This window comes from Prenolepis imparis, unplaced genomic scaffold, assembly GCF_030444845.1.
Source record: "Prenolepis imparis isolate NDT839.2.m4 unplaced genomic scaffold, iyPreImpa1.0 SCAF_17, whole genome shotgun sequence".
In the NCBI taxonomy this organism is placed as follows: domain Eukaryota; kingdom Metazoa; phylum Arthropoda; class Insecta; order Hymenoptera; family Formicidae; genus Prenolepis; species Prenolepis imparis.
In genome coordinates this window covers 631549-653440 of record NW_028141175.1, presented here as the reverse complement: position 1 = coordinate 653440, position 21892 = coordinate 631549, and the positions used below count along the sequence as shown (strand labels likewise).

Here is a 21892-nt window from a genome sequence, read left to right as displayed (position 1 = left end):
AAATTATAATTACATATATATACATATATATATATATATATATATATATATATATAACTATATAATTATATATAATTACCAAAAAAAAATTTCTCATAGATTGATCTTTTACAAGCTGCAAAGTATATAAAGTATCTACCAAGAGACCGCGATTAATGTAAAATAACAAAGTGCCTATAAAGATTAATGATCAATTTAGCTAAACCACCGGCTGATGCCAGACAATTTTACCGCTGAGACAGCCGGATACAAACAGATAGTGCTTGGGGGAGAATTTCGTGCTAACCACAATATCGGAATGACCAGTGTGCGTCGCCAATTCGTGAAGCTGCACGGACTCGTTGGCGGGCGGGACGCAATTAGACAATTCGGAGCAGTCGCTCGAGAACGCCAGTAATCGTACACCGTAACCGAAGGGCGAACATATCAATCTACCGTCCGCCGAGAAGCACAGTTCTTTGATATATCCGGAACCAACGTTCGGCTCCTCAATGTAATGCGTCAATCTGGGCGTGTTCTGATGGATCTTGTGGTTCCTCGGTATCGCGTACATGGTTTGTAGATTCTGCCGGTTCTGCAGATTCTGCACCCGAGCCCGATCGCCGATTATCACGACAGTGTGGGACGAACGAGGTATATTCACGCTGACGCCGTTGTTCGATCTAGACAGCCAGTCCCTCCTCTCGGCGCCGGGATAGAATTCCCTCTCGCGTTCCCTGCGAAGTCTCGCCTCCCTGATCGCCACGAGCGCTTCCCACACGTCGCCCGTACTGACGTGCAGCTCTACGTTTCCGGTGGAAAAGTTGTCGATCGCGTTACGCCGCCGCAAATCGTTGAGCCGAGAGTGCGGTCTCGGCGATCTGTACTCTCGCGTGCCCTCTCTATCCGCTTCGTCGGCCGATGCCGAATTGTCATTATTGTCGTCCACGTCGTGCCGATCTTCCGATCTGTCATCGTGGTGATTCGTCGGGTTTACCCTCGCATCAGCGGCGGCGGAGCTCGTACTGACCTCGACCATGTCGAAATTTGTCCTCGCCGCGTTTCTATCCGCACGAGGGCTCCTCGATTGGTGCTGTAGATTTCTGCGCGTCGTTGTCTGCCAACCTGTCGCCCTCGACGACGCTCTGACCGACGACGGCGCGGCGTCCGTGGAAACGCGAATAGGTGGATCGAATGAGCTCGATCTCACGTCCGACGACACGTCGTGTACTATTCGAGTGCGATTCGTATTCTCTATCATGAAGGAAGACGTGATTCCCGAACGCGACGGCTGCGACTGCGGAAAGTCCTCAAACTCTTCCACGTTCAAGCTCGTCAAACGGCCCTCTTCTCCCTCGTTGACTTGCTCCCCGTTCTTGCTGGATGATTCGCGTTCCTGTATATCGTGAATGCAAGTCCACTGTGGATTGAAACGGAACGAGTTAGATAGAATTTATTTCAGTCAAGGTGGAATAGTTTTAATAATCCGACGCGCGAAATCAAACCTCAGACTTCTCTCCGCTGCTGACGTTTCTAGACAAGGCGCACCATCCTTGCGGATGAACTTGTAAACTAGATATTACTTCGGCGTCGTCGCCCGCGGGAAAATCGGTGAGAAACTCGACTCTATTGTGGGGACGGCTGTGAGCAAAGAGGTGTGTGTAACTAGCTGCGACTGGTATAGTAGTTTGCGATAACTGCATTAATCTGTACATATTTGGCTGCAAGAATAAAATTATAAGAATAATTTAGGGCCATCAGATTTATAAGGTTATTAAATGATTTTGATGGAGAAGTTATAAGGGCATCTTACCTTGAATCCAGCCAAATCCTGACTTAGCGTACTGAGTTTAAGATCGTGTATTATAATGAGATATCCTGAAGTAGTGCATATTAACATTTTGCTAGTGTCGGGAGTAAGTCTTGTTCGCATTAGCCCATTTGTATGAAATACACGAGTAAAGACAAAGCTATTCTCTGTAAAACTGCGGAACATTGCAAAAAATACATCATTACAATTGTATTATTTTAAAAGAGGGAAAAACTGCATAGATATTAATTGAACAGTGTATTTACCTATTAATATCCCAAGTATATATACTACCGTCAAACCCACTGGTCAATAATAGACTATCATTTGGACTATATTCTATATTCTTGACCCAATTGGAGTGCCCCTGAAGAGTTCTTATCCTTTGCTTTAAGTTTCTGGCATCCCATAAAGCAACTGTACTGTCGTCGGAACAAGTTGCAAACATACGTTGATCCAGAAATCTAGTAGCGTTGACAACACATCACGTTTTATACATCGTTTCTCTATCAAACACAATTTTCCTTACAAAGAATCTAAATAAGGGCTATCTAATAAGCTCTTACAAACCTTACGCAATTGACGCAGTCATTATGAGCATTGTCTATCGCATGTATCAACTTCCTACATAATGGGTCAAACATTAAAATACTTTTCTTCTCACATGCCGCCAGCAAGAGAGACCTGTAACATTGATTGGAGATCAGCGAAGCACATAGGTACAATCAAGTTTCGATAAAGGTTGCAACAAAAATTAATTAGGATACACAAGTTGACAGACAACGTTACTAACCCGTCTGGCGAATATTCCAAATTAAATACACCGCCGTGTCTCGCGGCGGTCAAATTGTCCCCGTGATCCCACGAAGTGATGGGCTGTATCGAGGAGTAGAGGGTCTTGTGAAAATTATCGTTGTGGCCAAGGGGGAATTTTACACCTAGCTCGCGCTGCCTTAACCAAAGACTGTTCGGCGTCTGCTTGATCCTTATCTTCGGCATTTCAGCCAGGCGTTAAATTTAACCGCATTCAATCGAACGTGTCCAGCGAGGCTGCAGATACAGAAGCGCGATGTGGGAAGAGAGGAGTTTCGGGCGAACAGTCTCTCGCGAAGAGATGCTTTATTCCGAAACTCTGCGATCTGTCACAACGATATCTGTCTATATATATATATATATATTTCTCGGGATCGCGCGCGACTAGGCAACTTTCCGAACGGCGATCGTCAACAGCTGACGTTTGACAGATGGGACTCTTCCTCGCTTATTCTTACCCGAACTCGCGATTATATTCCACGGAGGGGAAAAGTCTCACGACGCTGACGAGAGATCGGTGACGAGAGATCGGTGACGAGAGATCGGGGGTTTCAACGACGAGACGAGGTTAAGTCCGAACCCTACGCGCGATCTTACACGTGACTTTCCGCGCACGTCTCCGCCTACGATGGCGAGTCGCGCGACACACGACACGCGACAAAAGTAGCTCCAAAATAGACAACGGGCGAGACTGGATTCCCGCGTTAGCGCCCTGTCAAAAAAAAAAGAGACGATTCCACGAGATTCGAATCAATTTGAAAAATCTGACATAACACAAATCAGCGCCATCTTTGTTGAAGATTGCCTGTCATCGCGTCAAGATGATACACATTTGACATTACGCTGGCCATCGCGTTAGAACGATCAAAAATATTCTCCAATTAATGTTTTTTTTAGAAAGCGCGGATAATTTTCACTATATGCATATACACATGTATACAGACAACGTAGATTCTAAAAAATAATAAAATCTCAAAAGACATTCTAAAAGTACATATAGCTTCACCGTCATCATCTTCTTCTCTTTTTCAATTACACACAATTAGATTTCACTCGCAGTTTTCGTTAAGTAATATAATATTTATGATTATTCAGTGTATTATATATTATACCTTGTGCAATTTTCATTATATTTTACATATTGTATATATTTCTTCATTATATTATTTTTACATCGATCTCTATTGCGCTTTCTTTAATTATTGATAATTATTATAATATATGTATGATATACATAATACATACATTATATATGTATGTAGAGCAAATTATAATTAGAATATCAATTAGCGGTATATAATTATTAAAAAAATTAATATTATATATATACATATAATTAATATTCTTTTTTGCTTTACGATTGAGTCTAATATATATAACAATGCGCATTAATAATTAAGAGACTTTTTTATCGTCAAGAGACTATATATATGCAATGCGTATTTTTTTGAATACGATAAATAAATCGTAATATAATTATAGAGTAAATCTAAAATCTAAAAATTATAATAACTTTACATATAATCGCGCCAAAAAACGAGATCTATAATGCGTTCACTGTATTTAAAATATACAGCTTATATATATTCTTATTCTTCATCAGATGCAATATTATCTGTGTGAAATTTGAGACCGGTTCCACACAAATTCTTCTCCGTCCACTCGTCGAATCGTCGAGCGAGATCCTCCGACATATAATTCGTCCAGTCGCCGACTTTGCCTTTCCTGATAAACTTGTAATCCGGATCGTCATCCTCTTGCTCCTTCTTATTGTTTCTCAGCAGTAGTTCCATGTTCACCGACGGATTCGTTGCCATTTTTGAAAATTTTAAGTGTTCGCACAACCCGACGATCTGCTCGTCCGTCACGTTCTTGCTTAAAAATTTCGCTGTCTTCTTAATCACCGCTGTCTGATCCTGAAAAATACAATCGCGCGTTTCAGTAAAAGATTCATCGCGATTGCAAAAGCGAAGACGCTTTTTTTGTGTTTTACCTTTTTCATTTCCTCGTATGTCATAAATAATATGTTATCTTGATCTTTCATCTTCCAAAAAGGTAGAACATGATTCCAAAACGGGCTCAACGGGGCTAAACAAATATCATTTCTTAAATTCGATGTTAATTTTAATGCTAATTAAAAATGTTACTAATCGCACATTCAACTATGATTCTTTTATAATAAAAAAAATATGAATCTTTTGTTTTGTATCAAAACTTCTATTAAATGATAATTGTGTGATGATTCTGTCTCTCAAATCGATATTAATAAAATACTTAACGCACTACTATCTTGCAGCATCAACTCTGCAAAGTCCTCGAAGCTTCCCTTCATACCGTGGAATACTCTGCAGTAATGATAAAAACTGACACAGGTGTCTTTTGGATTTCTCGTAACGTACATTATCTGCAAAGTATTACATTTTAGATATAAAGAGAGTCGTACTTTTCCATAATTGTAACGAAATCGTAGCGAAATTGTATCTTCACCTTTGGCTTCTTCTCGCGAAGCTGTTTCGGCAATAAGTCCCACGGCATGTGAGATTTGATATATCGTGGCCTTGGCATCTTTGTTATATTTTCGATGGAATCGCCTAGCTTCGTAAACCACTCGTCGTAATTTCCGTTGACCATGACAGCCGAACCTCTGAAGAAAGAGAAGAGATTCGAAAAGAAAAATATTATGGCTTTTATGCGACTCTAATTGTAAGATAATTCTATCGCATAATAATCGAATAATTAATTTTTATTTTAAGGAATCGACTTACTCGAGTAAGGGACTTCGCAAGATAAAAAGCGTGCGAGCATTCTCGTAATCGAAATCATGTCCGATGCACCATGCCATCTCCTGCGCCCAATGACTACCTAGGAGATCATTTCATCGTGTTAAAAAGCAATATTAAAAAAAAAAAACTACTTAAATATCACAATTATGCAATATAGAATTAACTGAAATTTTTTTCTGATTTTTAGCCGCGCTCACAAGATTGTTTTCTTTAGAATTTTATATATAAATGTATAGGTTTAAATTCGACTTCCATGTATTACGAGACTTATAATTATGCTCTTTACAAAATTATAAATTATTACCAGTACGAGGATGCGAGACCATCCAAACATCGTCCTCGTATACCGTAAAGTCGCGTATCTTTTGCGCGTAAAAGACGATCTTCGGTGGCAGGAGGCATCGGCCGGGTAAAACTCTCAAGAAACTCGGTTTCACCTGAAACATCTCGTCCAACTTCTCCCCCTTCTCGTCCTCTAAGGTCGAGAACACGAATGATTCTTTGGCCACTGTAAAATATTTAATATATAATTTAAAAAAAAATAATAAAAGAGAAAGACTGATTCGATTCACTCACTTGATTCTTGAAGATCGCTATGCAAATTCTAGAATTAATTAATGCAAGACGCAACTACGCAGCGTATTTTCACACCCGGATGATGTTCTCGCATACGCGACTTACGAAGAAATGAACGTACCTTCGTACCCGTTTGTATATGAACCACTGACGACTCCATGGGTTACTTTTTACTGGTCCTACTCCTTTTTCCCGTTTACGATGAGGCTCGTGTATACTTTCATAACTCGCGTCGCATAGGGTACATAAATTCGCCATATATGCGATGACATATATCCCACTTGCACATACATTGCTCGACTTGTACCTTGTATATACATACATTGAAATATATATTTTTCAACTATTTGCGGGAATAATGATAAATATCTATAGACTTAAATGTTTTCGATTTAAATATTACTGATTTTTTAAATAAAATTATATATATTAATTCGTTCTATCATCTTCTTTATAAAGTAATTAAGAATATTATATACATCAGAATTTTTTTATAATTTTCATTAAATGGCTAAAAAATTCTAAATTAAAATATTGAAAGCGTTAAGTTATTTGCCTAGTCTTCATTTTTAGCTTTTTTTTAATAGCAATGATATTATCAAGATGCATCGCAAAAATGTACATGTATCTTTTTTTTTAATTTTTTTAACAATATTTACTCGTTAGCAAACAGAAGGAACGTTTTCTCTTTTGAACTTTGGACTTATTTATCCTTTACTGTATTACATCTCTTTTTATATAACTATAATAATTCAGAAAAGAGAAAAATAATACAAAGATACTTTCTAAATATTTAAAAATACAAATTACTACTAAAAAATACAAAATATAAACGTATACATACATACATACATATATATATATAGCGCGAGTGATTCTTTATAAAGTACAAAACGAATTACAAAAATGTCCAAAGTATGCGAGTGCATTTTCTGCACTGCACGTTTTTTATTTGCGACGCATTATTAACTTTCTCGCCGAACAGAGATTTCACTTTCGGAGAAAGTTGCCAGCTACATTCTTATATATCGATATACACTGCACAATCGGTGCGCATGCGTAAGAACAAATAAACTATTTGCTTCGCGGCAGGTGTATCTAAATGCTGTTTTTCAACAACACAATGCATAACTTTGTACAAGAGTCCAATATAATACAAATTAATAATGATAATTTTTCAGTACTGATCGATAAGTCATGCTAATAAGAAGCACATCGATTTTATATAGCTGGATGACAATATAATATATAATATATTATATGTTATATTATATACCTATATTAGTCGACCTGTCAAGTGGTTTTTATGTCACGCATTCTTTTCATTTTCCTGATCAAATGTCACAATATTGTCGCAAGAAGAAACGGAGGAAACTTTCGCGCGGATCTCGGATTTGAGACTCGAATCGAATGCGTAGATCGACGTCGAGTGCGCAGTGCGCAGGCGCGAGAAACTCTCTAGGATGCGTTCGAAAATCCACCGCGGCGACGAGTTGGGGGAAAGAGTAACATTTGATCGACCAATCGGGGCAAAGAGATCTCTACTCCCTCTCGATTCCGATTGGTCGATCGAAAACTACTTTTGTAGGATATTCGAACGCATCTCTAATCACGTGGTTTATTGATTGTCATTTTACATGTGTTGCTGCAACGATTGTTAAATGTCTCTCGTTCGTTGGCTCGATGGATGAATCATTTTTGGAGGAAGCTTTCGCACGGATCTCGGATTCGAGACTCGAATCGAATGCGTAGATCGACGTCGAGTGCGCAGTGCGCAGGCGCGAGAAACTCCCTAGGATGCGTTCGAAAATCCACCGCGGCGACGAGTTGGGGGAAAGAGTAACATTTGATCGACCAATCGGGGCAAAGAGATCTCTACTCCCTCTCGATTCCGATTGGTCGATCGAAAACTACTTTTGTAGGATATTCGAACGCATCTCTAATCACGTGGTTTATTGATTGTCATTTTACATGTGTTGCTGCAACGATTGTTAAATGTCTCTCGTTCGTTGGCTCGATGGATGAATCATTTTTGTCATCCTGTTGCCATTAAATTATAAGAAGAAAATCTCTTGTTCGTGCTCGCGAGTGATTATATTCATGTCACGGGTGAGTTTTGAGGCTCGCTCTCGTGTTGCCTCTTTGCGTGACAAGTCGAGATTCGCGCGAATGATTCTATTCGCGATGATCTCGAGTTGACGCAGCTTTGAAGGTTATATACTTCATTCGCTCCGTACACATACATACACAAAGCACACACACACACACACACACACGCACACACACACGCTATAATAGCATAGAGATTGCTACCTTGAAAGAAATAAGGGATTGGTGCATGTATGGTATATGTCAAATTGATTTACATACGTAGGATACTTTGTCAGGCCCTGGGCACGATAGAATAATTTAAATATTAGGAATAGCAATAAATATTAAGCATTAGGGAGCAGGGAATAGAAAATATTTATCACTATAGAAGCAGGAAATAATATATATCTGTTCCTATTGCCTTTGTACTTTTGTATTGTCCAATAAGCCTGATGCTTAATATTGATTCCTATTTCTAATATTTTCTCTATTGTATGCCTTACTCGCTCTCGAATTTTTATATAGTCAGCAATCTTTTTTTAATAATCAAAAAATAGTTAAAACAGATGTCTGACTGAAGTTTGTTTGATATCCAATATTTCGCTATTTTAAAGTAAACTTCCTTCCATAGTCTGCTTACAATTACTTCCTCACAGTGTACTTCAGAAAATTTCTATATAAATATCTATATAAATAAATATTTGTAGAAAAAAATAAAATTCTCTTTTCAGATTTATGAATCGGAAGGAGCACTGCAACGTCTGAATCGTTTCGGAAAGTGGGCAGTGCGGATTAGCAATAGTCATCGTTGGGACTTTTCTATGGATCAATTATTCTTAGATCTTATACATGAATGTAAATATGTGGCACCGGGAGCACAGTTGACCTATGGCCTGAGAAATCGTTTGGAGAAATACAAAAAAGAAGTTCGAAATATAATTGTGTCTCACATGAAAGATGGCTGCGCCCCGTTGTTCATCGCCTGCAAGAGGGGACACGTGGAGATTGTCGAGTATCTCCTAAAGAAATGCGATGCGGATATTGAACAAAGAGGAAAGTACGAAGTACCCGATGATAGATCGGTTCACTGTGTCACACCATTATGGTGCGCCGCGGTATCTGGAAATTTGGAAGTTATAAAATGCCTTATATCCCATGGAGCCGATGTATATGCAGTCTCTGATTCTGGATCTACTCCTGTTAGATCTGCATGCTTCATGACACATATGGGTAACAAATTACATGTCATAATATATATATAATTGATGGGGCAAGTAAACAAAAAGACAATTGTCATATTTCTTTCTTGAAACGTTATATATTTCTGCATGATATGATTTAGACCATATATTTTTGTAAATAATCAGATTATCTCATATTAGAAAAGATAAAATAATATATTGTAATAACAACAGAGATGTGTAATGAAAAAAGTTAGTAATATTAGGTAAAAATAATGCAGTAATCAAAATATTATTATACAAAAAATAAGTAAATATTTTAAAATTAGATCAATATGTATTCTTGTCAAATCGAAACAAAAATATAATCATATGTAGGTTTAGGTCAAATCTGTGTGCCAAGATTTAATTGCGCCATCATTTATTCTTTTATAATACTTATAATAGTTATCAATTTTGATTTACTTGCACTCCTTGAAACTTTTTGCATTTGGAATGAAATAATATACATTTAAATATTGGAGAGAGAATGCAAAGAAAATTTAAACAAAATGTGAACAAACCTAATGTCTAATATCTATCATCAAACATTACAGAAATGGCTCATGCGTCTAAATTTCAGCAAATCAAATCGTTAATTGATCCTTGTTTCTCCTCTGCTTCTGCTGTCATATACAAAATGTGCCAAATAATTTATCTAGACAAAAAGAACTATTTGTTTCGATATCGCAGTACGATTATTAATTCTTAATTACTAAGAATTTCTCTGCTCTCTTCCTCTCTCTCTTTCTAAAATATTTAATTTAATCTGATTGTTTTGTTTAGATGATGATATGAGTTATCTGGTTTAACGAGAATATTTTGAATATTATTCGAGAAAGTATATATCTGTTAAAATCTGTTATTATTTCTTGAATATTCTCAAGAGCAAGAGCACGTTCCGTTCGAATAAAGCTTTAGCTCTTTCTGTAATTTTTTTCCTACATCAAACAGTCGAATTTAACAATACATGGACGTTTTGGGTCGTGAACGACCTTGTAGATAGGTCGAAAATATTTACTGATCAGACTCACTGTGTGAAATTAGACTTCGACGGGAGTACTTAAATTTTTCTCGAACGGAACGTTTGTTCTCGAGTTGTAAAGTAATTATCGCACAGGTTTAACTGTCGGGATTCAAGATCTCGAGTGCGCTATAAAATATAAATCATATATTTTTCAGACATTGTTTCGTATTTAGTGGAAAAGGGTGCCGATATACTAAAAGCAAACTACAATGGCGGAACATGCTTGATAAATTCCATACAAAGTGTGGAGTTGTGCACTTTTCTTTTGGAACACGGCGCGGATGTGAATGCCACGGATATTCAGAATAAGACTGCCTTGCATTATGCCATTCAGGAACACAGATTTTTAACTACCAAACTTTTCTTAGAACATAATGCGGACCCTCATCTCAGGTCTCGATATAACGATGATGCTCTCCAGACTGCCTGCCTTAAAGGGGCCATTCAGATATTCGAATATTTGGGTAAGAATTCGATGTAATATTGCAACGTAATTTGCGTTTTTTTTTCTATGATAAAAGATACAGATTTATACTGATTAAAATCACGATTCATGATTTAGTGGAGAACGTATCATATTCCCCGGAAAGATTGGCAGATGCAAACGAACTGATGGGATCCACGTTCTTCGACGATCATAGCGATACGCATACGGCGTTACAATATTGGAGGGCAGCGATGACCCTCAGAATAGTCAACTCTAAGGACGGAGTACCTTTGCCAAAGAGACCCGTGTTACCAAAACGCGAGACTTACAAAAACGCCGTGGAATGTTCAACCATGGAAGAGTTAAATGCCATTTCGCTCGACTTAGATGCAATAAGAATACAAAGTTTACTGATCTGTGAAAGAATATTAGGCCCGCATCACAAGGATACTCTCTTTCGACTCATGTTTAGAGGTGCATCATATGCAGATTCTTTAAGGTATTTAGATATTTGTCCAGTCTTTCTGAAACGCATTTAATCACATGTAATATCATATATTCCTTCTTTTTAGATATCAACAGTGTATAGATCTGTGGCACCGAGTGTTAGAGATTAGAATTGAAAAGGATTCGGTATGTAAAATATATTAAATGTCTAATACAGTTATATGTGTATATAATTTTTCCATCTGTATGTGAAAAATAATTTCTATCGATGTCTTTTTTACAGGTTTTGTATGCAGATACGTGCTTTACTGCACAAGCTCTTGTGAGGCTTATGGTGGATTTAAATGAAAAAACATTGGAAGTAATAGATCGTAATCGACAAAAACATGAACCGAGATTTTGCGATGTAGTGGCGATATTTAAATTACTTTCTAGCCAGCTGACAGAAGCTAGAGAATTGTTGGAGGTGCGTACGATTTGCGCATATTATACAATTATGATATGTTGTTAGATCCATGTTAATTATATTAATTATATTACGTTATATTATAGAAACGTCCCGTGCACAAGAGACAGAGAGACAGTTATGAACGTATTCTAAAATGCGTGACGCATCTTATTTATCTCTTAGTAGAAACTTCGAATTCTGACGAAGAGAGCGCTTTAATGCACCAGCTAGTTCATAGTTTAGTGAAACAAAATCCAAGATCTGTTTATACAGAGGACACACTTCTTCATCTTTGTGTTTCTAGTTTAAATACAATCAACTCTAGTTACTTTACTTCTGCTGATGATGTACATGTAAGTAAACTTTTGTTCATGTGTATCTCTCTCAAGAGAGTTGAAATTTTACGATTAATCAATCTTTTTCTTTTCAATATTAATTATCTTTATAAATATAAGTATATCTCTATTCTATTCAATTAAATAAATACTATAAATTTTATAACTTTTAAAATTGAGGAGTACAATTCTATTTGCATCTTTAAAACTTAATACCTGCAGACTTTTTTATTTTCAATTGTAATAGTAAAAATTATTTGCTTTGCAAATGTTTTATTATTGAAAAATCGACTGCATCATTAGACAGTGAAATGAAATACATATATGATATCTTGATGAATATTTTCAGACAATATTTCCACGTTTGGATGTTGTTAAATTGCTCCTGGATTGTGGAGCATACATCGATGCTAGGAATACATTACGGTCGACGCCTTTACACATAGCGAGCAACGCGTATAATTTTCACAATCCTGTAAGTATACTTTTCTTTATATATTTTCTAGGATTTTACAAGTCGAGCATTACGATTAACGTTAAGAATTTGTTTAAAACAGCTGATAAAATTGCTGTTGGATTATGGCGCACACTTAGATACGCCAAATAGGGCGGGAGATACACCAGTACGATTGATATCTTCCAATCCGCTAAATAGCGTGAATCTTCTTAGTTATACTAGTCTTCAGTGTCAGGCCGCGCAGGCTGTTTGTAAATACGGAATCTGTAGTACAGAATTGCCTATTACATTACGTCATTTTCTGGAACTTCACAGAGAATGATATCGATATAATTTATAGTAACAATAATTCTCAAATTATATTGTAGATGCTTATTGAGAGAATAATTTTCCAACATATTTTGTCATAATTCCAAAATGTATGACAATATCAAAGAATTTATGTGCAATGATGAACAATGATATATATATTAATTTATAAAATTAATTCATATTCTAATTATATAAGCAAATTAGATGAGGAACATACACATACAAAGTAACGAAATATATATACGAATATCGAAACTTTAATTATAAAGAAAGTACTATTTTTAGAGTGCTAAAACAATTCTGTTAACATCTTGCTATTGAAAAATGTACCAGTCAATATCGGTCACGCAAGATGTTAATTATGATATAAAATGTAAATGCAACGGCAAGCAGTTTTTAAGACATCAAAAGACTGAGCATAAGAAGAGAATGCTTCTATAAAAATTAATTCTCTCAATTAGATATTTTGCAATATATAAAACATTGTTTTTTAATGCTTCTATATAGCGATTCATAATTTAATTAAGTATTGAAAGTTCTTGCTACACAGCTTTTTGAACTATTACAGATGCTTGAGAGAACTCTATTTAAATATTGTTGCACATATTGTGCTGCTTACAAAGTAAAAGAGATGGCATCAATATGATATTTTGTTACAGAAATATTGGGGTCTTGTTAGTTTTTCTCAAATTCTTCGGCTCTTCTTTCTGGAAAGAGATATTACAAACAATAAATTTGCTGGAAAAAAGAATTAATATTAATATTATGTAAGAAATTTTTATCAATTATCAGTTACCACCGTGAATTCGATGCTGTACAAGTTAATATGAAAGCGTTCCATACATAGACGTATAATATAAATAGACCGAGCGTCGCTTATCTCTCCTATAGTGAAACCATATCGACAGATTAGAAAGAGACGGATGCTCAGTACCGTAGATCTATCTTTGTCTAAAAACGCAGTAGAAGGGAACGAAACTTGCGATCATTGGTGATCGCTCCCCTGATCCACCCCAAATTTGCCCCACTCTTGAGATTATAGGTTGCAAAAAAGAAGGACATTAATATAAGATCGGACTATGATTAGTTTGCTGTAATACGCAATCGCCACTAGGTTGTTTTCGTAATAAGATATCCAATTCTTGTGCACTCAATGTGTAATTCGGTCGAAGCTGTTGGATTGTAAATACGCAAAATCGAAAATGAAGTTAATTCTTTCTTCAATATTCTTTCTCAGATTCTTTGAAGATATTCTGACTTGGAATTCAATTGTTTTTGTTTAAAGTTATATGTAATGGTTTAGCTTTATCGGCACAATCTCTAATAAATTTTGTGAAAATATTAGTGAGACCACGAAATGCTGAATCTAATATATATATTCTTATAATTATTCTATCGTCTTAAAAATTCTCTGGTCCAGTTACTTCAATGAGTAACTCCTTTTTTGGTGTACTTTATTCTTGTATCTGATATATCCAATTCTTCCTCCCGATATTTCTCTAGTCTTCCGCAAGACCTCTGTAGAAGGCCTAAGTAAAATAATGTGACACTATACACACTGCTCACTTTGCCAGGTGAGAACATTTATGTCGCTGTCGCAGTTTTAGGCATCTTCGGCTGAGTTTTTTAAATCTAGATTCTGGTGTAAATTTAATCTCACAATTATTAATATTTTTATATATATTAATATTATTATTGACATTTTTTTCTCTATGTTGTTTCCTTGGCAGCCTCTTTCTCCAGTTTTTTTTCTTCTTTCGCTTCTCTGTTTTTGTCAGCAGAATTTAGTTGGGTGTTCCATTTTTTATTGCGCACTTTTTTCGATTCTACTTGAAAGGTTTTACTGTCGTTAGCTGTCGGCCCTTTATCTTCAGACTCATTTAGGCACTTCCCATGCTGTTCGATGTATCGCAGTAGATTGATGTGTTTTTAAAAGCAGAGAATTAATTATACATTAATAGTTTGTAACTATTGTCTTAATTTATATTATTTTTTGTTTTACTTAATTTTTTTCATAATGACTACGATAATGTTCTTACCTAGCAAAGTGAGCAGTGTGTAGTATCTTAATTTACATTATTTTTGTGTTTTACTTAGATCCATATTTATAGTCTTTTCTCAAATCTCTCAAGAGCGTATCAGGTTAGATACTCAGATTTTATGTCTTGAGATACGGACGGCTGAAATTTTCTCTTGAATATCTCTACTGAATCGAGGTTACGAACGAAATCAAATTGATTTTCAAGATTCATCTATTAATAAACCATATCATGTCTCAAGACTGGTTTAGCTGAATTTTTCAGCAGAATCAGGACTATAAATACGGACCTTAGTTTTTTTCATAATGACTACGATAATGTTCTTACCTGGCAAAGTGAGCAGTGTGTAGTATCTTAATTTACATTATTTTTTGTGTTTTACTTAGTTTTTTTCATAATGACTATGATAATGTTCTTACCTGGCAAAGTGAGCAGTTTGTAGCTGTTGTCTTAATTTACATTATTTACTTCATATGCGTGTGCAATTCTGGTGGACAGCCAAATATAACAAGTCACTTCTTCCAACTCATTTCCCGTTTCTTGTTCGATGGTCTCTTCAATTTCTTCCAGATGCCTCATCTGGTCTTTTTAGGATATATATTTTCTGCCTTAGTGGAGATGATTTCGTTGGTCCTTGATGGCATATTAAAGCTAGCGCCAGACTATGCGCAATTCGTAATTCACGATTCGTAATTCATGATTTGTAGAGTTGGATATTCGGGAAGATTCGTTATTCATCAGTGTAAACCTTCCACACTATTCGCGATTCGCAGTATATTAGTATAGCGCGACACGGATAGATCGATTCGTAATGATTCGCGTCCTTTGAGTTTCATCAAACCGCTCGACTAGCGAATAAGTGCGAATGGCGAATCACGCATGATGAATCGACGAATTTTCCCTCCACACTATTCACGAACGTTATACAAATCACGAATTGCGAATACGCGCATAATCTGGCGCTAGCTTTATGGAATTCAATCGTCGTATTCACAAGTTTTGGTTCTTTATATTGGCCCACCTTCAAACTTTATGTTCATTTTTTAAAGATTTGTTACTTCTATGCTTTGGTCTGCATTTTCAATTATTAACTTTGCCATTCTGTTCCTTTTCGATATTTCTTGTTCTTGGTGTCCTAATCATCGATCTGCGAAATTTGGCGAGCCTTTTCTTTATTTCTTTAACGGTTTTTTGATGGATTTGCGATCCAAACGATTTTCTTTATAGAAGCGGGTGTTGTATCACTTGCACGTGGATTTTCTAATTTTACAGATAATTTAATTATTATATATAATATCGCACAATTTTATTTCTTACTGTTTTTGTTTTATAGTCTATAACATTTAAAGTTGAGCAATAATTATTCTCACCCATTTGAATTCGTTCCTGACAATTGATAAAAATTTCTTATAGCTATACAATAATATTTTAATTTGTTAATTAATTTATTCTGTTTTAAAGACTATGTTAAAAATAATTGAAAATATTGACTATTATTGCACGTGATGCTATTTTATATTTATAAATATACATTTGTTTAAATGAAAAGAAAGTGCTGCAAAACATAGTGCTATTTTTATAATATTTAATTTTCTGATGCAATTTCAACAGATGATTCATCAACATCCAAATCACGAAAAACATTCAGTAATATTAATATAAAATATAAAGGATTATAATAATATAAAGGTATTACTCCATAATACAATTTTTACACCAATGGCTACAAGAATAAGACCATTGGATTGCACTAAAAGTATTTAATAGAATCTTTTCATTAGATAAATGTATTTAATATTTAATAATTTCTTTCTATAAATACTTGTGAATACACACACACACACACACACATGTATGTGTGGGTGTATGAGACATGTATTCAATAATTAAAATTTATTGATTCTGCAAAATATATATTATTGATAAATCTCATTGTTTGTTGGTTATTGACAAGTTTTCGTTTTGTTTAGAAAAAACTATGATATCCTTTGTTGGAAATACAAAAAAAATATATATATATATATATATATGAAAAATTTTTGAAAAAAAAAATTTTAATTATTACAATCGACATTTTATTTATAGCATATACATATAAATATTAGGAATATACTTTTTTTTACATCGATCTTCTCACTGTAACACAAATACAACGCGTTGCGTATGTATATATCTAATGTATGTTGTCTTTTATATGCTGACGATATCTTACTAATAAATATCTTACGAAATAAAAGAATATTACAACTTAATTTTTTTTATCCGCTTATTTTTTAAATAGATAATCTAACATTTCTTTCATAGTATAACAAAATAAACATGATCTTATTATTTTAATTTTTTATTAAATTAAACAAAATTTGTGTGTTTGTGTAACGAACGCAGCTTATTGTAGGAACTATTATATTAAGTGCTTAATATACAAGAAAAGCAGTACACAGTGATTTATATTGTAATATCGCGACACACATACTAGTTTAACGTAAGTCGTACAACTGGCGAATCCTGATTCAATGTATCTTTCCGTAAGTTGAGAACATTTGAAACAATTTTTTTCCATGTACTTATATCTAACTTTATGAAAGATGAGAAAGGACAGTCGTAATTGCGATGAGCAATGATAAGTTATGTGCAATTGCACTACTTTTCGTGTAAGAATCGATTACATGAATCTTCCATCCCATATTTGCGTGTGTAAACGAGTGATAATAAACCAGATCGGGCCATGATGAGTTCGGAGTCAGTATCAAAGTGTCACCGTCTCCTAAAGAAGAGAATCATTTTTATTATTTAAGATATTATTTAAGATTTATCTTTATAATAACAAAAAGCACGAGTATTTGGAAACTGTAATCAGTTTAAACTTAATGTAACATAAAAAAAGGGGTTTACTCGAGAAAAGCAGCTCTTACCTGGCTCGCAGGTTTGCACGAGAGTCCTATTGAATTTCTTAAACGACGGAAAAGTATCGTCCAGTCTTCTATCTCGACCGTTATGCTTACTTAAACAAAGTGGCCCGACTGAAAAAAATAACATTCATATAAACGTAAAATTACATAAATGTAATTTGTATAAGAGAGTGAATGTAGAGTCTACCAACCCGCGGTCGGTCGCGGTCGACCTCTCCTAGTCAATTCAATTCCAGCCAACACCCTGATCTTACTTTGCGTAAGATCGCTGAGCGTGTCGTATCCTCCGTGAGGCTCATCGGTTATTATTAAAGGATGGTACAGGTTCGCGCTGTGCGGATTGTTTCCGCCGTGAACGCGAAAGCTGTATGTTAATCCACGACGTAGGTACAACTCGGGTATCAGCGCGCCTTCGATGTACCAGGCAAGACCCACCGACGGTTTCCCTGTAAATAAAAACTTTGTTAGAGCGATGTATTGTAAAATAATCTAGCTAAGAATCTAAGATCAACGAAATTCATACCCGTGATTCCCTGATATCCTCTTTTCCCTCCGGAGGGTCCGATAGTTGCTTTGAAAGTTCGAACGCTTCTGTCGAATATTTCTGTTTTCTGCCAAGGTTCTCTGAAAAGAGAGCGAGAGACGGGATTAAAATCGAGAATTGAGTAATTTGATTATATATAAAGTACGAAACATTAGTAGATACTTTTGAGAGAATTTGCCGCTGCTCTCCGTAAAATCGATGCAAGTATTCTCTGCATCCTTACGATTTAATTCGAGTACTACGTCGTTCCTCGGATACAAATCATGAAAACTCGGTTCGTTATTAGTCTTATCGAGTCTACCCAAAGCCCAGACCACGTACACCGGTTTATCCACGGGGAACTCTTTGTCTCCGGGATCGGCTGTAAAAGTAAAATGTATCTACAACATATCTATATATATATATGTGTGTGAGAAACGCGCAACCTCTCTTTGTATGACTCACATGAAATAAGTGTACGTCTATACGTAATAATGTTGAGACCGTTCTCCCTCACCGCGGTGAAGAGCTGATTGCTATCCAAACCGCCGACAAGCTCGTCTCTGCAAACGCCTTTGTATTGACCGAGAACTTTCCCACACTGGAATCATTAAGATATTCATTAATGCATTGTCTTTCATTCCTTTTTTTTCATAGAATCACATTAAACAAGCTTACTGGCGCCTTTGCTGTAATGTTATAGTCTGTAGCGTATCCACGGGTATCGTCCATATATGCAACTGCTACATCTGCACCTTCCATTTGACTGGAATTCTCTGAACCGGACAATCCAAAAGCCATATACTCGTCCTCGGCTGGAAACGCGAAAATAATTAAAATTAAAATTTATTCCTACATATTAATATGCCACATTTTTTAAAAATTATTAACATCTAGGTATAAATATGCGTCATGTATACGTACCGACTTGACCTACCAGCTGGATGGTAATCTGCGGGCCGAAGATTTCCCAGGCAACTTGATATTGTTTGTGCAGCTGGACGCAATTCGGGAGAGACTGCGTTTGCTTGATAACTTTGATCAACGACGGCGGTACATTGAGTCCGTCAGGTATGATAACGGAACCATAATTCGATTTAGTTTTTACGTCGAAAACACTTATCCAATCTATGTTGAAGACCGTCATATCGCCTGGTAGTTGCAGTACGATGTCTTCGTTATTGTACCTTCTAAGAGAATCCATGCTAAAAGAATGGAGAAAAATGCTCTCTTTACAATTTAAAATGCAAGCTTTAAATACATTAATGTATTTGCGACAAAAAATACGTGTATTTTGATAGATTTAAAAAATTATAATATTATTTTATTCTTACTATCCATATTCATCGGGTATTTTGTGACCCTTGCTGGATGGTTGTGGACCAAGACCGACCCAGAAATATGTGTCCGCACCTTGTCCATCGTAGACGAATTCTGGAATGCTGATAGTTTTCGAGTCCAAAATCACGATGGGTCCTGATGAGACGTTGTGGGATCTTCTCGACAGCTGCGATATCTTCTGAGGCGCGGGTGGATCAAACTCTTCCGGAATGTACACATCACCGAAAGTATTCTAAAATTGAAAAACTGATTTAGGCAACTAAATTGATACCACCTTAATGTCTCGTGGCACAAAGATTTCAAAATAATAGCTATAATATGGTAATGAAGCAATATATAATTCAATGAAAATGTTATCGAAGTGATATCTAAATTTCTAAGCTTCACAACAAGAATAAAATATAATTCTGTAATTTATTAAATTCTTGACTTTGAATATTTTGTTTAAAATAAATAATTTTATAAATTGATCTAACACACACAATAGCATGAAATTAATTATAATTATAAATATATTAATATTGCTCTTAAAATTTATAGTACCTGACTTTGTAAATCGTACACTGCAAACCATTTGATATCTGTTATTTTCTTGTCCGGTAGGGTGAGTGTAAAATCCCGATTGAAATACCGATCCAATATATTTGTCCTGAACAACAAACAATAATTAGAGTTGAGCAATGATTTATGCTCGAATCTAAAATTTCGAGATTTTTTTTTAAATATTTATAGAAAGAAATACAGCTTACTTGCCCCACTCATCGGGGACGATAAATCCTTGCGGGCCCGGTCTATTCGATGCTCCCGCCCAGAAAAACGTGTCAGCTCCATTACCATCGTAATTAAAGGAAGTCAACAATAAGGTGTACTGATTCACAGCCCAAACGTCACCAGAAACTTGATGATGATACGGATTTAATTTTCCCAAATATTTTCCCTTATACTCTCCATTATCTTCTTGCGCATAAACTATCGACATTGAAATATTTATTAGATTTAACAATTAAAAATATATGGCATAATGGGCAGACAGCGATTTAGAGATCGACAGCATTTCTTGTAAAAAAAATAATATAATAAGTATAATATTGAGAGATAAAAATCAAGTTGCAATAATTAATATCTGTAATATAAATTAATTTAAATTCCATTTATAGTATAAATTAAAAAATTATTATAATAATATAAGAGAGAGAAACTCTAGTATTTTAGCAAAATATTTATAAAAAGAAAATGTATTAATTGTAATATATTTATCTTGATAATTTATCTATATCTTCATGTGTTAAGTATAATATAGTTTGCTCGAATGCACAAAGTTTCGAAATCAATCATTCAAATACTTTGAATAATTCAAATTCCGAGCTTTAAATTCTTATCATTTATGTAGAGAGCCTCGGGAAATATCGATGCCGGATGAAGCGATATCTTTCGAGGAGATATCAATGCTGGATGAAACGATGTCTTTTTAACGCTTGGTCCTTTCAATGGCTTTTTTTCAAATTCTTTTTCACGAATCTTTTCGCGCAAATGCCTTTTTCCGTACACAATATACAAGATCAATAATTACCATAAGAAAATAGCAAACATCCTAAAAGCGTCACAAAAGCACTCTTCGTTCTTTTCGTTATCACGACACTCGCCATCGCTTCATCTTCCTCCTAAATGCTCGAGAACATATCACTGACTTTTCTAGAGAAAATGACCAAAAAGATGACCAAGAAACCCTGAGAGAAACGGACAAATCATCGACGGATTATGTACAACTGGTAGCGATCCACCGCTCATAATCGGCCGAGTCCGAATCGAAAGTCGATGAATAAGTCCGATATGGTGTCACGGATAACGGGTTGAGGCGATCGCGAATAACGGCGATGTCTCTGCGTTCTGTATATTATGATATGAATTCGTGTGGAGAACACTATGTTCCTCTGACACGCCGTCTTCTCACGGCGGAAACGAGACTAGAAAATCGGCCTTCACGGAACGCGATTCCACGCGCAACCACGACTGTACATTCCCCGAGAGAAAGTATGCGCTCGCTTGCTGGCTCGGGAACACCGAGGGGACCAATCGACGCTAAAATGAATCTGCTGCAACCGGTCGCGGTCACTGTCGCCTTCCTGGAAACCAGTTCGCAACAATGGCGAGGACCGGAGAGACGACGTCCTTTCGATTAATCATATTCAATTAATCATATTTTCGGTTTTCCCATGCTACTTTACAGCCTACTGTTCGTCCCACTCTTCCTGTATTAAGAAAATATAGATTACAAGACATTAATTTGTTCAAGAAAAAATTTTGTAAATTTTTAATTTTTTTATATAAAAAAAATATAAATTTTTAATAAATTTT

The 21892-nt window shown here is 35.6% G+C and overlaps 4 protein-coding genes and 1 long non-coding RNA gene across 9 annotated transcripts; 1 reads left to right on the top strand and 4 right to left on the bottom strand.

The window, feature by feature from the left end:
* Positions 1-77: 77 nt before the first annotated feature.
* Positions 78-3379, bottom strand: LOC145946551 (DDB1- and CUL4-associated factor 10 homolog). Of its 2 annotated transcripts, XM_083056220.1 has the most exons (6): positions 2583-3379; positions 2360-2473; positions 2056-2253; positions 1793-1964; positions 1485-1700; positions 78-1399 (listed from the first exon to the last, which is right to left on the bottom strand). In XM_083056220.1, the coding sequence occupies exons 1-6, from the start codon at positions 2786-2788 to the stop codon at positions 200-202; spliced, it is 2106 nt and encodes a 701-aa protein (XP_082912346.1). In that variant the 5' UTR covers positions 2789-3379; the 3' UTR covers positions 78-199. The 2 variants fall into 2 exon arrangements, with proteins under 2 accessions (XP_082912346.1, XP_082912347.1); XM_083056221.1 differs by lacking the exon at positions 2583-3379 and having other exon boundaries at positions 2056-2295.
* Positions 3380-3962: 583 nt separating this feature from the next.
* St2 (Sulfotransferase 2) lies at positions 3963-6230 on the bottom strand. Of its 2 annotated transcripts, none has more exons than XM_083056223.1 (7): positions 6083-6230; positions 5690-5893; positions 5368-5464; positions 5090-5246; positions 4886-5006; positions 4596-4690; positions 3963-4518 (listed from the first exon to the last, which is right to left on the bottom strand). In XM_083056223.1, exons 2-7 carry the CDS (start codon positions 5829-5831, stop codon positions 4192-4194), a joined length of 939 nt encoding a protein of 312 aa, XP_082912349.1. In that variant the 5' UTR covers positions 5832-5893; positions 6083-6230; the 3' UTR covers positions 3963-4191. The 2 variants fall into 2 exon arrangements, with proteins under 2 accessions (XP_082912349.1, XP_082912348.1); XM_083056222.1 differs by lacking the exon at positions 6083-6230 and adding an exon at positions 5962-6076.
* Positions 6231-7933: 1703 nt separating this feature from the next.
* LOC145946516 (protein fem-1 homolog A-like) lies at positions 7934-13347 on the top strand. Of its 3 annotated transcripts, none has more exons than XM_083056138.1 (9): positions 7934-8070; positions 8784-9282; positions 10455-10763; positions 10862-11225; positions 11299-11359; positions 11457-11639; positions 11726-11974; positions 12306-12431; positions 12514-13347. In XM_083056138.1, the coding sequence occupies exons 1-9, from the start codon at positions 8062-8064 to the stop codon at positions 12733-12735; spliced, it is 2022 nt and encodes a 673-aa protein (XP_082912264.1). In that variant the 5' UTR covers positions 7934-8061; the 3' UTR covers positions 12736-13347. The 3 variants fall into 3 exon arrangements, with proteins under 3 accessions (XP_082912264.1, XP_082912263.1, XP_082912265.1); XM_083056137.1 differs by having other exon boundaries at positions 8760-9282; XM_083056139.1 differs by lacking the exon at positions 7934-8070 and adding an exon at positions 8276-8306.
* On the bottom strand, positions 12538-13659 carry LOC145946518 (uncharacterized). Its single transcript, XR_014427056.1, has 3 exons — positions 13522-13659; positions 13345-13432; positions 12538-12677 (listed from the first exon to the last, which is right to left on the bottom strand). It is a non-coding gene; the product is annotated as an uncharacterized LOC145946518 (long non-coding RNA).
* A 3245-nt stretch (positions 13660-16904) lies between these two features.
* On the bottom strand, positions 16905-21693 carry LOC145946515 (protein Skeletor, isoforms B/C-like). Its single transcript, XM_083056136.1, has 12 exons — positions 21108-21693; positions 20287-20506; positions 20081-20186; positions 19531-19769; positions 19121-19401; positions 18875-19011; positions 18662-18797; positions 18380-18578; positions 18197-18297; positions 17865-18119; positions 17677-17784; positions 16905-17528 (listed from the first exon to the last, which is right to left on the bottom strand). The coding sequence occupies exons 1-12, from the start codon at positions 21181-21183 to the stop codon at positions 17341-17343; spliced, it is 2046 nt and encodes a 681-aa protein (XP_082912262.1). The 5' UTR covers positions 21184-21693; the 3' UTR covers positions 16905-17340.
* Positions 21694-21892: the final 199 nt, after the last annotated feature.